This window comes from Atractosteus spatula, chromosome 8 (assembly GCF_055471065.1).
Source record: "Atractosteus spatula isolate fAtrSpa1 chromosome 8, fAtrSpa1.hap1, whole genome shotgun sequence".
NCBI classification, from domain to species: domain Eukaryota; kingdom Metazoa; phylum Chordata; class Actinopteri; order Semionotiformes; family Lepisosteidae; genus Atractosteus; species Atractosteus spatula.
The window spans coordinates 15318370-15335604 of NC_142713.1; the positions used below are offsets into that span (position 1 = coordinate 15318370).

Consider the following 17235-nt stretch of genomic DNA (forward strand, 5'->3'; position numbering starts at 1 on the left):
TAGTGCACTACATGACAGTCCATTACCTATTACCACTATAAGGACAATAATATATATATATGTATTTAAAAACGCATGTCAAATGTTTCCAAAATGTCCCCCTGTGATATTTTAGTTACACGACTCCATATTAATATTACTATCAAGACATATTATCAGTACAATCAGTATAATTTTTATGAAATTCAGGTATTTTAAATGTTCAATTAAAATGTGGTTTTTAACTATCTATTAACATTTTTTAGAGCTTTTAAAGTCACGCAATGCTTTAGTTAGGCAGGAACACGTCATTGTATCTTATTTTTTTATTTATTTTTTTAAATAAAAAAATTGTTTGCCTATCTTGTTGATAGTCTGTTCTCTGATTACTGCAATTGTAAAACAAATCACCATTCCCCCTTCCCTTGTTTAACTTAAAGTTTTCCATTAAGAAATGTTGTGTTTTCTTTCTTCTCTTTTCAGCATAGAATAAACCTATTACTTATTCTTGCACTGTGTCATGACCTGCAAGAAGAAACAAGAGGGAGTAATACTAGAGGAGAAGGAATCATAGGCATTAGCATAATAAATAATTATATTCTTATTATTTCCTTTTATCCCAACATTCTTGTTGTGTTAATCAAGTAGTATAGGAGAGGCTCCCCAAGGCTGCAGAAAGTTTTATCTAAATATTTTTAGTAATGCTGCAAATTAATTTGCTATTAAAAAATCAGCCTCAATCGGCCCTGTGGGGATTTTAATAAGGATGTCCAGTCCAGAGTCCAGAGAACCTATTATATTAGGAAATGCTGGAAGAAATGCTTAGATCACTGTGCATAGATACAGGGAACAGAAGCTATATTTACAGTGGATAATATTATATATGAGATTATTACTAATATTTTTATTTTATTAAACCCCTGTTTGACAAAATTCACTAATGTTTGGCAAAGAAACATAATGAATTCACAAAAAACTGTTTTAATGCACACATTTTCCTCATTGCACAACACACTGTTGCTTTAAGGAACTGATCCGAGTTCCCAACACAGTAAAAAAAAAAGATTTTTAACGTTTAGCCATAACGAGCAGTATTCTTACATATAATATTGTGAAATCGACAATCCTGACTTTTGTCAACTTGTTTTCAAAAGTTTTTGGTTAACTGAGTAATATCACTACATGAAACAGTCCCCTGTTATATATAACTGTTTTATATAACAGTTTTATAACAGCTAGACTTTCTTCAGTGATATTATGCATTTATCTTATTTACATTGATTTGTGAAATCTTGAAAGTATAGTCATCTTTTAATCATAGATTGAAAAAGATGTATTAATAACACTTAATCAAGCAATCAATCAAGTATTGGATCACCCAGAAAATTATTTTAATGTAGAAAACTACTAAATCAGTATTTCATCTTCTGGAGCAAGTCTGGAAATCTCCTGTTACTAGAGAAGATACAGTAAGGTGGGGAAAAACTATTTCAAAAGAAAAGGAATAATTCACCAAGCATGTGTACCTTACACTTTGCATGTTTTATATATAAGTACAGATTCCTAAAATGCAGTAGTCCTTTTCATATCAGTTGGGTAGTATTGGGGGAGGGAAAGGAATGAGCACAAAAATGATTCACAAACATTTTGACACACAATAAATTCAGCCAACTACTGAGGCTATTAGTCATTTTCAACTTGAATGTTGCATGGAGAGCATGTGTTGAATAAACAGGATGGTTTATAACTTTGTATTGCTGGCAATCTGTGTCATGTCTGACAATTCTGTAGATTTCACTTCTTTGGGTCCAAGTTCCTCACAGGCTGTTACAGTTTGCTGGTGCTGCTTTGTTTGAGGATTAGGACAGAAATGTAAGTATTGCACCCACTGTGCAGAGAAAAAGCGTGAATTAATTTGAAAAGGTAAATCATAGATGTCCCCACTCTCCAGCATGTCACCTGAATCTTCATGGTGGGTATCTTTCCAAGCTATAGTACCCCGCTCCTGATTCGATCCTGCAATCAAAAAGGAAACCAGAGATGTTTGTTTTTTTGTGAGGAGTTGATTCCATCAAAAAAGTCAATAGTCAGCTTTTGCCACAATAAATCATACAGGAATCCTAGTACAAAGTGGCTTTTGAAGCACTGGGACATGCTTGAAAATAAAGTATTTATAAACATATACAGTGAAAAGTTGGCAGAGGACTATTGAAATTAATATTTCAGATGAAAAACAAATATAAGGCACAAGTAAAAAATGTCAGCATTGATTTCTCAATTTTTTGTGCAGAAATTTTAAACCATGTTAGAAGAAAGGGTTTTGTGTTCAACCTTATCCTTTTCAGCTATTTCGTATGTTTCATGTGTTAGGACACATTAACGACGTAAACTAGTGTAAAGTTAGCATTTGGTTGTATTCACATACTCCTTACATCCAATGGGTATTTCATCAATATCAACATCACCGGACTTTTGATATGTTCCTTGTTCATTTACAGTTCCTCTCTTTCTGCACACCTTTGCCCTTTCATCACTTTGATAAAGGTATAGCTTTGTCTAGTTTGTCCATAAAACTTTGCTCCAGAATTGTTGTAGTTCATCTTTCTTGTTTTTAGTGCTGATGAGAGTCCTGTATGTTGCAGTGTAGCCCATGAAAATCTCCTATCAAAGTCTTCTGTAATTTAATTTAATTTAATTTAATTAATTTTAAGATGCTTTCTATCACCATTGCACTCTGGAGATTTTATACAATCTCTTTTGCTGTTATTTTAAGGGTTTTCTTAATGATGTTTCTATCAACTGCTGCCATCTTCCATGGATGACCTGGTTTTTGACAACTGCTTATGTAAAGCTAGTGCCCACCACAATATTTCAAGATACTTGAGCTTGTAGCTGAGCATCATCTAAAATTGATAGATGATGTAGTTGGTTTTAAGTTGTTGCAAGTTGTGACAGAGGTAGTTTACAAATGGAAATTATCAGGGGTATGAATAAATCTAAATGGATTCTATCATTTTGTAGATTGTATAGATTGGCTGGGTAGTTCAAACAACTGAAATTATGTGCAACACTTACAGTACAGTACATAGGACACAAAGATCATTGAACTTATTATATGCACTTGAACTAATTTACATTTGCCGTAGAAAAGAAGTTAATTACATCCACAATCAATTTTTTAGTTACTAATTTATCTTTGCAGTTCTTTTCCCGAAAGTTTTGGTTAAAATATTAACTTAAAAAATTCTGTACATCCTTTTTAGTTCATAAAAATGGGGCATTGTTGGAAGGAGGTCTATTTGTTTACAAGGCACTGTAAGTAATAAAAACCTCACTGTACTGCAAACAGATTTGGTAGACATATAATGGGATCACGTGGTACCCATTCTCATGGATGATGATGGTATACAACAGAGAGCACAAATATTACAGCATCAGATAATAATATCCAGTATATAAAGGAAACATTTTGTTGTAATTGTGTCATACGGTAAATCTAAATGCTCAAGTACTATGTCAGATTGGCTGCTGCTTACCTGGGATGGTGTTATCAAGAATGAATCCAAAGAAACCTCCCACAAACATACTGGTGGTCAACAAAACACGTAGAACACTGTCCAATTCAATCACACCTGGAAACAAATTTATCATAGGAAAGTTTGTGATTTTGTAGAATACAGACACAGAGCAGAAATGTTGTACAGTATATCTACTTCTAAAACACATAGAGCTTACACACATTTGATAGACTATCCCTCAAATAACTTAAGATGTTAAGTTGTATCTAATTTGCAGCAGAACACACTCATGTAGATTCAGAACTAGAAACGGTTTATACAAGTTTTATTCAAACTTTTTTGTTTTTTTAAACTAGGTTTAACATGATAGGAATTTTATTAAAAGCTAACTATAAATAACAATTTAAAAAGTGGACAATTATGGTTCTTAAATAATAATGTTGTGTGCCAGAATATGGGGTAAGGTTATAGGGTGATTTACTATGGGTCTAGGATATAACATAGTCTCCTACTCCTGTAGTTTTCCCCCCATTTCATGTTGAAAAAATAAAAGCTAATCAGAGTCGGGTTGCTCTGTTCAAGAACAGCTGCTGTTATTGGAGGTGTGCTTGGGGCGTTTATGGGTGTGGAAGATGGCTGTGAGCTGTCTATTGTCCTTGAACCAGGTATTTGTACTGAAAACTATTTGTTTTAGAAAACTAAAAGAAATACGGAAACAAGAACTTCTGTCTTTTAGAGAACAGTATTTTGGAGAACAAAGACAGAATTTATTTTTTTTTTCAGATTTGTCTAATTTTGTAGGAAACCAAGAATTAAGTCTTCAAACAAAGGAATAGTATTTTTTTGCTACAAGGAAGCGGGAAGACAACCATTTTGTACCAACAGGCTAGATACAAGCTAGGAAAACCCAGCTATTTAACCAACAAAATCTCAAGGTCTCACAGTTGCCTTATTTTAATGCAGTAACTTTACTACCGTTGATAAATTAATTTTATTATTCTTACACAGCTCTACTATAACCATTTTAAATACAATATGTTAAAGTAGACTTATCAGTAAATTTCCACGTAGTTTCCATGGGTTAAGAAGCTATATTCCCTGGGAATCAAAATCAAGCGAACAGTGCATCGAGTGAGCATGTTGCTCTCCTCATGAAATAGAAAAAAAATTCTACTACAGGAGAGGACACTCTATACACAAGTGATCTCACATAGGCAATTCCCTAGTCCACGATTCATTATCTGATATTTAGACCTTACCAGTTTCAATAGCCATTGGGTGCTTATTTATCCAGTTCGGTATCACCAGACCAGAAAACATGGAAAACCCAAAAATGAAGAGGTTCCGGGATGAGTTCATATCTGCATACTGATAATAATGAACAATTACATTCATTGTGAGATTTTTAGATGAGAGTTTGGATGAGTTAAAAGGATGTGATGCAAAATTAATTATGAAATGCTGGAACGAAATTTAGTGTGAATAATACACTCTCCTTGTAACAGGCACCCTACCAAAACACAAAGAGCCAGAAATTCTAGATTTCTGTTCGGTTTATATTTTTTTTGTTTAGGCTCAAAAGTGCCACAGTTCAGTTCATTAGCGCCCTTTGAATGTATTGAGATAGCATAGTAAATTCTGTCATTTTATTTTCACAAATAAATAGTCATGAAAAATTCAGTAATTGAGTTAGATTCTAATCAATGCAATAGAGGGACAAAATATGTATTTTGTGTGACACACATTTTGTGTGACTCACCTAGCTTAGAGAATGTCAGCCAAGCCATTGTGGATATGATAACCAAATCCTCCAAAAGACCCCCAAAATATAATGCAGAGTCTTTAACTAACAAGTTAATTATGCACAACCTTTAAGTTGACCAAATCAGTTCAGATATACATGTGATATGAATTTGTAATATGATTTGCAAGACCATTGACCTAGTGTTTTGATGATTGAGATCAGTTTTCCAATAGAAACTGTGGAAGATGTGCACCAATTCTGAAAGATTGTCTGAAAAAGTGAACAGCATTAATGCCAACTTAGTTAACACTCTGCAGAAATGATGTAGGAACGAATGGTGAGTAACAAAGAATTGCTTTTCAATGAAGAATAGATAGTTGGATGAGATGGCTGATTGGGACAAACAAAGGGATTAGTACGCACAAAGAGATTCGTAAGGGCTGATGATGGAATTGAGCTTATAGCATTGAATGAAAACACCTTGATCTGACTGATCAGTCAGCTGGCTTTAAGATGGCAAGTAATTTTACTGTGAAATCAGATAAACATCTAAAAATAAGATCTACAAGGGTGATGGGTACGGCTAGTAACATGAATTTGGCACACTGCAAGAAATCAGATGAAAGCAAGAAATAATGCTTTAGGACTTAACCTACAAAAGAGGAATGGTAGCCGCTTTGTAGCAAGCTAATATAGTATGCTCAGTGCTAATAGGCAGACATTACGGAAGAGACAAATGGAAGAGACAATTCCACTTAAACTGGCATGGAGAGCGCAGGGTGGAGTGGAGAACAACATTCCGAGAAAGTGATTAAAGGGAACAGGGAATGGAAATTTCGATTATGAATAGGGGAAACTGGTGTACTGTAGGTGTGTGGTCCATGACTGGAATCAAGATTCAGAATGTATGGAACTGAATGCAAGATTCAGTACTCTAGTTTGAGAACTCAGGATGTGGACAGCTTAAATTATGAATTGATTATCCTGCAGTGGCACATTGATTTCATAATGAAGAGATTGGAGATAAAAGCTCCGCTGTAAAATGATGGTGGTAGAATAATTGAAGTGAACGAGAAGAGCAAAAGATTACACTGTCACGGAAGCCAGGGCCTAGCCGTGGAGAGAGACCGCGGAGACGGGAGGACCCCTGTGTTTGCACCGGGCTCAAGGTACCAGGTGGATCTGGAACGAGACATAAGCCCTCAGGTAGCAGACGTGGGGCAACCTGGTGAGGTGAGCCTCTCGACAACCGATCCCAATGTCGAGTGAGGAGGAAAGGGAGACCCGGAAATATAAAGCCCCAGACAACAAGACACTCCAGAAGAACATGTAAAGCACAGGGAAACTAGGAACATGACAGAGCAGGAGCACCCTCTAGATGTGGATGAAAGGAAAAGGCTGGAAAGGCATTTATGATGCAACTGAATTTGGGTTATGATAAGATGAGGTAAGAGTTGGAGTTGAGAGCAATCCCCAAAGATCTGATAGACATGGAGGGTCATAATGCCTTCTGAACAGGGAATTGTGAAGATTTATGTGGTGTCCAAGAGTCTGGTGCATGATGCACTAAATTTCCCTAACCTGTCATGGAGAGGTATCAAACTGGACAAAGTGCATAACTGTGAAAGTGTTTATTTTTTAATCTTGGCTTTTGTGAGACAGGGCATATGAAGCTAGTGCTTCATATAAGAGCAGCAACTGGAACGTCTGTACTCAGTTGATCTGAAAATATGGACATGTCCTCCGGTGAAGATAATAGTGGATCCAACAGCATTTATTACCTTGATGAGGATGCGAGAAGACTGACATAGAAAGAGTAAGATGGAGACACAGAGAATGAGCATTGGAGTGATGTCTGAGAATAATAGTTGAAGGTGAAGCAATTGATACAACAATGGTTTGTTCCAAAGTTCTGGGGAGAGGTGACCATAAGGAGAGCTGGAAGAAATAAGAGACACCTTGGCAGGTGCAGGGAGCTGGTTGTTTTCTACTGAGAAGTTGAGGTCGAAGAACTGCTTAATTAAGATGGTGAGGAATGGTGGTCAGAGCACTGAATCCAGCTGTGCTAAGAAGGGAGTAGAATATCAAGCTGGAAACAAGCATGTAGCAACAGAGAGGAATAGGAGCAACCAAGGTAACTGTAGAAACACAGAGTGTCTGGCTGTCTGAGATATGTGAAGGAAAGTCCTGGGTCTAACCTTCCATCCGAAATTCTGTTAGGTGCTCCATGTATTTGTGATCAAGAGATTAACATGAATGGTAAGCACAACATAACTGTTAATGTTAAATGCTAATTTAATGTTAAATGTTAATTTTCTACCAAAAAGTAGAAAATAACACAAATTTTTGGTTGTCTTCTTCACTTGAGGGTGACTCAACAACTGAAATATTGTACTCTTGGTAAAAATCAAGATAAAACAATTGTAATTAGTAGTATTTTTTTAAGACAAGCAGTAACAATGCCTAATCTTGTGCATTTAACATTTAACATTATTATATAGTACTTTTCATTAAAAGTACTATGTATTTCAGTTGCCCAGCCCTTACTGTAATAAAAATAAACATTAAAAGAAAAGACAGGCTGTTTTCAGTCAGCATTCAGTTCCTCTCTGAACCTTGCTTATTTTGCTGCTTGGTTATTTTGATTTTTTTCAGAAATGTCTGAAAGTTTAAACATTTTGAAACCCTTCTGGATCAGCCAAATGGGCAGAAACAAAAGCTGAGAATAAACATTTCGTTCTAAAAAGTGAATGGTTGGTGACTTTTTCTTACACAGAGATGTTCAAACATGATGAAAGAAATAGAACCCATAACATTTAAAATGATAATGATAATTGTTAAAATGATAATTGTCCTGTTGGCTAGCAAAGATTTGTTTTGAAAGAATCAAATGTTGCTTCTTTTGCCTTGGTAATTCTTATATTTTCATGTTTTGTTTGTGTGATTTGCAAATATTAGGCTGTCAAAATATTTGGCAGTAAGTACCTGAACAAGTAAAAACATGGTTTTAATTTAAACGAAATTAAAACGAGCTGTTGCTCGTTTAAATCATTAGAAAATTATCATTCAAAATATTAAATACCTGTAGGTTTGCAACTCCAGCAGCAGATATGACACCAAACATAACAAGGAACATTCCACCAATAACTGGTGTTGGGATTGTGGTAAAAATGGCTCCAATCTTACCAAACGTTCCCATAACTATCATTAGAATTCCACTGGTAACAATTACCATCCGGCTCCCCACCTGTGTGTAAAGATCAAACATGGATGATCACTTCATTTTTTCCATCATTTTTTCATCTTTTTCTCAAAAGACAAATTTGCAGTTCAAAAGACTGCAAATAAATTATTTACAACACTATAACTACTTTTTTATTTTAGTCTTTAAAGTTGATTTGTTTGCCAAAATTATTAAGCCTAATTAAAAAATAATAGTAAGTTGTTTAATAAGTGAATCACATAACATAAATTGTCCAGTAAATGAATTCCCAAATGACCATGCAACTGTGGACTGTGTAGTTGATGTTGTTTGGCTTTTTCAGGAAACCTATGTATTTATTCCCCTTTATGCCTGCATGTATTAGGTATCTGTTTTTGTTGGTGTATGAGTCCCCACTTCCATCATAATTTGGTTTCAAAACAAAACAAATTATTACATTTTATGGAAATAAAGAGGGAATAAAAGGCAGTGATTAAATATGAGAAAGTAAATGTAGTTTACAAATATTTTTTCACAATGAATACAAGTCCAAATAACACTAATAATCCAAATAATAATAGTCCACATGTCTCACCTTAGTGATGCCTAGTGCTCCCACATTCTCACTGTAGGAGGTGGTCCCATTTCCTGTACCCCATATACCTGCCAGCAGGCAGCCAATGCCTTCAATACCCACTCCTCGGTTGATGGCATGTTTTGGTGGAGGAGGAGCACCAGATAGTCTTGCACAGGCATGGTAATCGCCCACAGACTCTATCATGGAAGAAATCACCCCAGCCAAGATGCCAAATACCCCTGCAGGGCTCACAGTTGGAACACCCCATTGACCTGATTGTGAAGAGAAATGGAAAGCAAATGCTACAAATTGTGTGCACATCATTCCATTTGATGACTATTGTATATCAATTTATTACCACACTGGCAAATAAGATGATATCCAGCATGGCTTTTAATGTTAAAGGGGAAGTCAGTCGTCATCATATCTAACAAGAATTCCTGCTTTTATAAATCATGATTCAGACACTTTACCTGGGAATGGGAATCTGAACCAGGGTGCTCTGCCTAGCACATCTCCCTTCACATCAGTGCGAGCCAAATAGCCATACATCCCAGGTTCTGATGGCAAAATATTGTACTCAGTCAGGATGTAGCAAATAAGCCATGAAAATGTAATTCCAAGGAGCACCTCAAAAAGAAAAAGAAAAAATAAGCTTACATGACCAGCATAGCGTCATAGCCTTAGATTGAATAGAGCTCAATGTGCATGTCTCACATGTTTTTGTATTTCTTTTTGTTGTCATGTGATTTCCCCCATTATTTTTACACCTGTGTCCCAGATGTCAAAATTGAAAACCTGTTTGTTGTATCAGAGAGATGCTTTGATACAGTGTGTTTAGCGTGTGTCTATCAACCCTGAGGTCAGTGTTTGATTCCTGGTCAAGGCACATGTTTTTCTTTTAACAAATAAAATTAATAAAAAATAAAATGACAAAAATTATGTACACTGTATTGACATGTTATTATTTTATATATCACAACGTGTTCAATAAATAAATTTAAAATATGAATGAGCAAATGTGAATACTGTCAACAGTAGAGTAGTAGAGTAGAGTAGTTTATTGCCATATGTATTTGTACATTGGAATTCTTAATCGCACTGATCTCTTGGGACATACACAGTACAAAAGACAACACCACACAATGTAGACAACAGAAACAATAAATATGTTGTGGAAAATTAATAAATATTTAGTAGTGAGACCAAAAGAAAAAAAATGGCACTGCAGTTAGCTGTTGAGGATGTGTACTGCAGTGGGATAGAAGCTGTTTTTGAGTCTAGTGGTCCTTGCCTTAACAGTGCAGTATTGCATGCCAGAGGGTACAGGATGGTTGGGATCCTGAATGATGGATTGGGCTTTGTTGTGACAGTGGATGGTGTGGATCTCACCGACTGATAATAAATCACAACCTATAATCCTCTGTGCCATTGCCACAACACTTTGTAGTGTATCTCTGTCTTGCATGGTAGTACAAGACACCACACAGTGATGCCACTAGTGAGAACATTTTCTATGGTGCTGTGGAAAAAAGTTGAGGAACTGTTTCTCCATACCACATTTCTTTAAGCACCTCAGAAAGTGCTAGAGCTGTTGTACATTTTTCAGACTGGCTGCAGTGTTGTGAGATCAAGCCAAGTCTGTGGAGATCTTCAGGCTGAGGAACTTTAAGCAGTTGACAGTTTCCACTGTTTTGCCATTGATGCTGATTGGGGCATGACTCGCTCTGGGTTTCCTGAAGTCCACAATGAGTTATTTTGTCTTGTTGACATTCGGGGCCAGATTGTTGTCAAGGCACCATCTCATAAGATGCTCCACCTCACTCCTGTATGCGGGACTCATAGATGTTGTTGATCAGCCCAATAATAATGGTGTCATCTACCAACTTAATGATACGGTTGCTGTTGTAAGTGGCTATACAGTTGTGGGTGAACAAGGTGTCCACGACTGAGACAGCAGCCTTGTGGAGCTCCAGTGTTTAGGATCGCTGTAGAGGAGATATTGTGCCAATTTTCACCATCTGAGGTCTGCCCATCAGGAAATCTAGTATCCAGTTGCAGATGGAGTGGCATAAGCCCAGATTCCTGAGTTTTGGGACCAGTTTGGCGGGAACAATTGTGTTGAAGGCCGAGCTGTAATCAATAGACAGCATCCTAACATAGGTACCCCGTCCGTCTAAATCTTCTAGGGCAGTATGAAGTGCTAGAGATATGGCATCATCAATTGACCTATTTGAGCGGTAAGCAAACTGAAGTGGGTCAAGGGAGTCTGGGATAGAGCAATATAAATAGGACAATCTTAGTCTTTCCAGGCACTTCATGACCACTGAAGTGAGTGACATGGTCGGTAATTGTTCAAGCAAGTTACCTTGGTCTTCTTGAACAGTGGCACAATTGTGGTTTTCTTAAAGCAATCTGGTACAACTGACAGGGACAGAGAGATTAAAAATGTCTGTATACATGGGAGATAGCTAGTCTGCTATCAGGTTTTAAGGACATGAGGAGAGACACCATCTGGGCCAGCTGCTTTGCAGGTTTTCATTCTCTTAAAAGTAGTTCATGATAGCCTACAAGCATTGCCACATACGCCTTGAGTCACCCCCAATCTGTTTTTCTAATTTGTCCTTGTTCATCCAGGACTTCTGATTGGGATATATCCGGATCTTCTTGGTAGGAATACATCTGTCCACACAGTAGTTGACGTAGAATGTGACCACCTCTGTATACTTATTTTGATCAGTGGACGAATCTTTGAATATACACCAATCAGTCATTTGTAATCAGGAGTTGCAGTGGGAGTTCAATTCAATTCAGTTGAAAATACTGCTCATAATGTAGCAATTAAACACAAGCCTTTACAACAAGCCTTAAATGAAATAGTATATATTTATAATTATAATCGACAATAGCAAAGTATTAAAATGAGCACTGAAACTGAACTATAATAACGTATCTGATCACTATTAACAATATTAATGAATTAATAATTAACTATTTCAAACTGCTTGTATTTTGTTCATGGTCATTTGTCAGTGTTTTCACAACTTTCCATTTTCTTATTAAAACGTCTATTTTTGAGACACGATGCTTTAAATGTTCAGAACTTTGCAAACAAATGACAGAGCCTTCAAACCACAGGCATTTTAAAGATCATGATTTGTGAAAATTATCACATTTATATAAAGAACAACTAGTACCTGGTTCCATTTTTAGAAAGTTTGAAAAAAGTAGATCCCAGGTGTAAGCGAGTTCATAATCCGAGAATAACTATTCGTAAATATGCAAAACACCTGACCATATAAAGCAGAATAACACAAACTCATTGGGTTCAGCCACTTTTAAACTTGAGAAACTTTCTGTATTTTCTGCTTTTACTCAGATAAGAATAAACTAGATATAGACTTATTTTGACAGGATGAAAGATGTTCTGTGCTCAATAGCTTTTCCACCACAGTACCGCATTATGTTACATTTTTTACTCATTACATGCAAATCACATGAAGTCATATCCACAGATACAGTATACCAAAACCATAGCATTGACACAGGTCAATGAACTGTAGTGTAATTGTATACCATATAAATATACTGTGTATACAGTATGATCCTGTATGGTTTTAAAGCCACTACAATCCAATATCTGAAACATATTTTCATAATCAAAATTTATTCATTGCTGAAATTTGCATTAAGGCAAAATATAAATGATCTAAATGCGGAAGTAAACCTGAAAGAAGCACATCACTTTTACAAGCTATAGTAGAATATATACTCTATATATCAAACAGAGTAATTTTGTTTTTGTAAATAAAAACAATATTAATTTAACATTTTACCTAATATAATACACAGTTTAAAATTAATAAAAGTCTAATCAGTATACAACTTCTATACAACTTCAATATTCTAGGCTTTTGAAGAACGTCTTTCACACTTTTCAGAAACCTCTGGGGGAATGAGCTGCTGCTCTCAGTTACCTGACTACTTGCTGTAAGGCAATTGATGATGACAGATGGCAGATGATGTCAGTTTTCCTACTATTCTCAACACAAGCAATAAGAATGAGCCTATAGAAATGTAGAAAGTGTGTAGAAGTGAATATTTCAATTTTATAGTTCTCATCTTAATAGTGATAGAGTAAAATCTTTCTCTGTAAATGTAATTTGAGGCATAAAATAATGTGAATTTTTAAATAATTGCTCAGTATCTTGGTTTCAAATACCTAAATCTGTTAGCTACATTTGTTTTATATTTAGGAATTTATTAGGGTTAAATTACTATATGAAAGTCACACCTCCAAATACCTTTCTCATTGTTAGTTATTATTTCATTGTAAGTCTGTAAGTCTTCTGTTTGAAAATTAAACTACTCACAAAAAGTCACAAAAATATCCTCCTTAACACTCAATATACAAAAAAAGTCTATAATTATATAACCACCTGAAAACCACAAAAAAGAAAAAATGAATTGTTACCTTAAAATAAATGGTATTTCAACTGCTTGTTGACTGCTAAAACTGCTAAAAAAATTGCAGATGCATCTATGTATTTGACTCCTGTATTTTCTACACCATTCACCACAATTAACAAGTCTTCCCTTCACATTTTTAATGACATCGATATTTAAGTTTTAAAATAACATAAAGTACGACTATTTAAACATCTTAAATGAATAAACATGTATTTGCTTTCATTTAGCAGTTAATTCCAATGGTTGGGAGTTGACCTGAAACCATCCCCCATTCTCATTGGAAATCTGATTGGAAACTCTACCTATAGTTCAAGGCAGTGATGATGGAGGGAGATACCACAGCACAAAAGTAGTGTTTGGGCCCTGGACTAGATAATGGAGGAGAGAGCTAGTTTAAGAGAAAGTAATGACAGGGCCACGAGCCACCACTGGAGCTGTGAGGTGATGAAGGGTGTCCCAGGAGCAGACAGAGAGTATAATCATGCCTGGAGAGCACAACCAGCCTGCCTTGCCTTGGAAGGCAACACTTGGAAGGGAGGGATAGCTCAGGAGAGGGATAGGTGTAAAGATACATTTTCCTTAGGCCCCTTCTCAATCACAGGTCCAGTCAAACCTGTATGCAACTCCACACTTTCCCTCTGAATGGTGTGTTTACTACCCAAATTAAGAGGGCCTTTGATCAGGGTAGGAATCACCAAGGATAAGGCACAAAATTGCATCAACACTAGAGCACCACTGACTCATCAATGTAACTTAACATTAATAGAACTTTTGACACCTGGTGCCCAAAGGCCCATTCTTGTCACTTTGTGACATTGGTATATAATTATGTTCACCATATTGATGAAACAAGCTTCCAAGTCCTTAAAATGAAGACAATATTTATTCTTCTCAGGCTAATCAAATATCTTCTCCGCTTCTACTGAAAGAATAGAAAACAGTGAAACGGTGTCTATACAGTAGTTCATATGGAGAAGATTGCAAATGTTATCTACTTGTGAACTAACTTGGCCATTCAGACTTTTGGATAGCACCTTAGCATTCAGCATGGTGTCCAACCAAATCAATTAAATGTGTTGATAAGTCGCACATCTTTATCTTTTTTAATAATAGTGATATAACATTGGGATTATCTCTGAAAGGAGCCTTCCTCAATAGCCACACATGTACAGTATGTATCATGCAGAGCAAATGAAGACATAATTGGAACTAAAAAGACATAAAAATAAATCAAGAGAAGATTGATTAGGACCATAAATACGAGGAATTTTATATATAGAGCTGTTGGGATGTGTGCTGAACCCCACACTCTATGATCATTTCAGAAAGTTGTTTGATGAGATTTGGGCAGGTATTAGTAAATAGGGAAAGTAGAATAAATGGTCTCCTTTCATTTGAAACCTTTCTGAACCCGAAGTTCGAGGGTCTGTATTTTAGCTTGAAAGTGCTGTGGCACAAAATCAGTTCACTGATACTTACTGGAAGAATCTGAAAGACATAGATCCTGGAGATGTGAAATTTCTTTGTCTTGCTATAGGCAGGGAGGGGAACAGGTATGTGCCGGAGGTACTGTGAGAACAGGATTATCAGAACTGTGGTCCTACAGATGGAAAAAACAATAATTACTGTCAGAAACCACAACAACCACAGCCTGTTACTAAAAAATTCACTTGGAGAGTACTGGTGAAAAACAATATAAGTTCTAACCCGCATACCATATTTGTTCTGTACTGGTGTGTCTAAATTCAAAAGGGAAAACATTCAGCAAGGGGAGTTTGATTAGTTTGATTTGGGGAGTGGACTAAATAGTCTTGCATAGTCTTAGCTTGTAGTTACATTAATTTTGAAAACAAAAAAACATACAATGAGTAATTTATTAACTGTGGTTCAAAGCAAAACATTTATTTAGGGATTATTTTCCCCATTTTAAACTCATTATTATGTGTAAGCAGTGAATTAATTCAAACAGATACTCAAAAATGGCTGAATACAGCCATTTTTACACTGCAGGGCCAAGGTCAGCTGTATTATTATATATCAAACAGATATATTTATTCTATATTGAAGTCTGTCTGTTTATTCTATAAATTATTCTATTCTGTTTATTCTATATTGAAGTGTTACACTGTCAGTTCACATTATAAGTCAATTCTAGATTAAATTCAAATATATGCAGTATTTTTAATTTACATGCATCGTAAGGTATAACTCTTTGCATAGTTTATGTTTATGTCATTGTTCAGCTGTACAATACCATATTTCATGGTAAATAAAATGTTTTTATTAAATTTCTGATTCAATAAAAATATCTTTATTAAACTTAAAATTTGATGAAAATGTTTCCTACACTTTGTATTTTGCATAATCAGTTTTCATCAATGTTGGACTTGCTACAAATCTCAGATTCAAAAGATTTAAATATTCTCTCGGAAAAGATTCAAAAGAAATGTTAAACATTCTGTCTTTTCAGAAGCAGAGAATGTAACAGTTTTATTCACAATGATGCATAAATACTTAGCCACAGCTTTTTATTTGCTAAAGTAGTTGTGAAAGATGAACACACATTGAAGAGATCCCCCAGTGGATCCCTGCATCATTCCCAGCTGACTCGAACAGGGACAGACCAATGAGAGAGATGGTGGGTGCAATGGTGAGTGGGCCAATAAATTTCATGAGAAGACCAATGAGCCCAGAGAATCCCACGAAGATCTGGAAACAGGAGGCTACCATGATTGATCCCTGAAGCTACAGAAAAAAAGGATGCAGAATAAATTCTGTACAGCAATCCAAATTAGCATGCTCCCTATTTCTGACTAAAAATACTACAGCTACTATAACAAAACTGTAGTGTTTTGTCACAAAACTACATTTGATTAAAAACTGAACTTCCCAAAATTTCACAACTTTTTTATACATATTAGGACTACATTCAATTCAATTAGTAATTATAAAACTACAAACAATTAAAGCTCTTTGCCAGTCATTATGGCTGTCTTTATAGCAGACATTATTACTGTCTCTCCCCAGGCCCTCTGCTACAAATCCTAATCCCCAGTTTAACTCTACAGTGTGAGTGTCAGTCTTATAGTATGGGTGGACCTAACAGCCAGGAGTGTGTCCTGTCCCTCCTGGATTGGACTAAAATATTGGAATATATTTCACTAGGTTGCCGCTGCTGGGATTTTTCTTATCTCGATTCTCTGTTACACTTTTCATTGGGTCTTCCCTAGGCCACCATCACCTGTATCAGTACTTTGATCAGGTCATCCATAGGCAGTTCAAAAACAACCTAGCTGTTTCTCAGATTTGATAAAATGTTCATTTCAGCTGAGAACTATCTTGAGGACCAAAAATAAGATACTGTCCCAAAGAGCTACAAGATTACATACTGAAGGGAAAGGTAGCAGGTAGTACTTTCCAAAACTGAGAGAGAAGGAACTAGAATAAAGGTTAGAGTGGCACTAGGTGGAGCTTTCTCTTATTGATAATTAGGTAGACTTCAATTTTTTTCCAAGCAAATAGAGGTCATAGGGTAAACAGACACTCCAAATAGTCCTACATATGGTATGACCCAGTTACAAGGTGATTCAAGAGCATTGAAATGATCAGCAATGTGAAGAGTAGCAGCAAGATAAAAGGAAAGCCCCAAAGACAAGCCAGTATCAGCTTTCCACAGATCCCTAGCAATCACCAGAAAACAAATTCTTTCGTTGGCCAGGACCAGGACAAATTTCATGTTTTAAAA

The 17235-nt window shown here is 35.8% G+C and overlaps 1 protein-coding gene across 1 annotated transcript; it reads right to left on the reverse strand.

The window, feature by feature from the left end:
• Positions 1-1353: 1353 nt before the first annotated feature.
• On the reverse strand, positions 1354-16229 carry slc23a4 (solute carrier family 23 member 4). The gene is made up of 7 exons (XM_088922936.1): positions 16054-16229; positions 14970-15090; positions 9494-9650; positions 9039-9292; positions 8428-8488; positions 3516-3611; positions 1354-1995 (listed from the first exon to the last, which is right to left on the reverse strand). The coding sequence occupies exons 1-7, from the start codon at positions 16218-16220 to the stop codon at positions 1721-1723; spliced, it is 1131 nt and encodes a 376-aa protein (XP_088779062.1). The 5' UTR covers positions 16221-16229; the 3' UTR covers positions 1354-1720.
• Positions 16230-17235: the final 1006 nt, after the last annotated feature.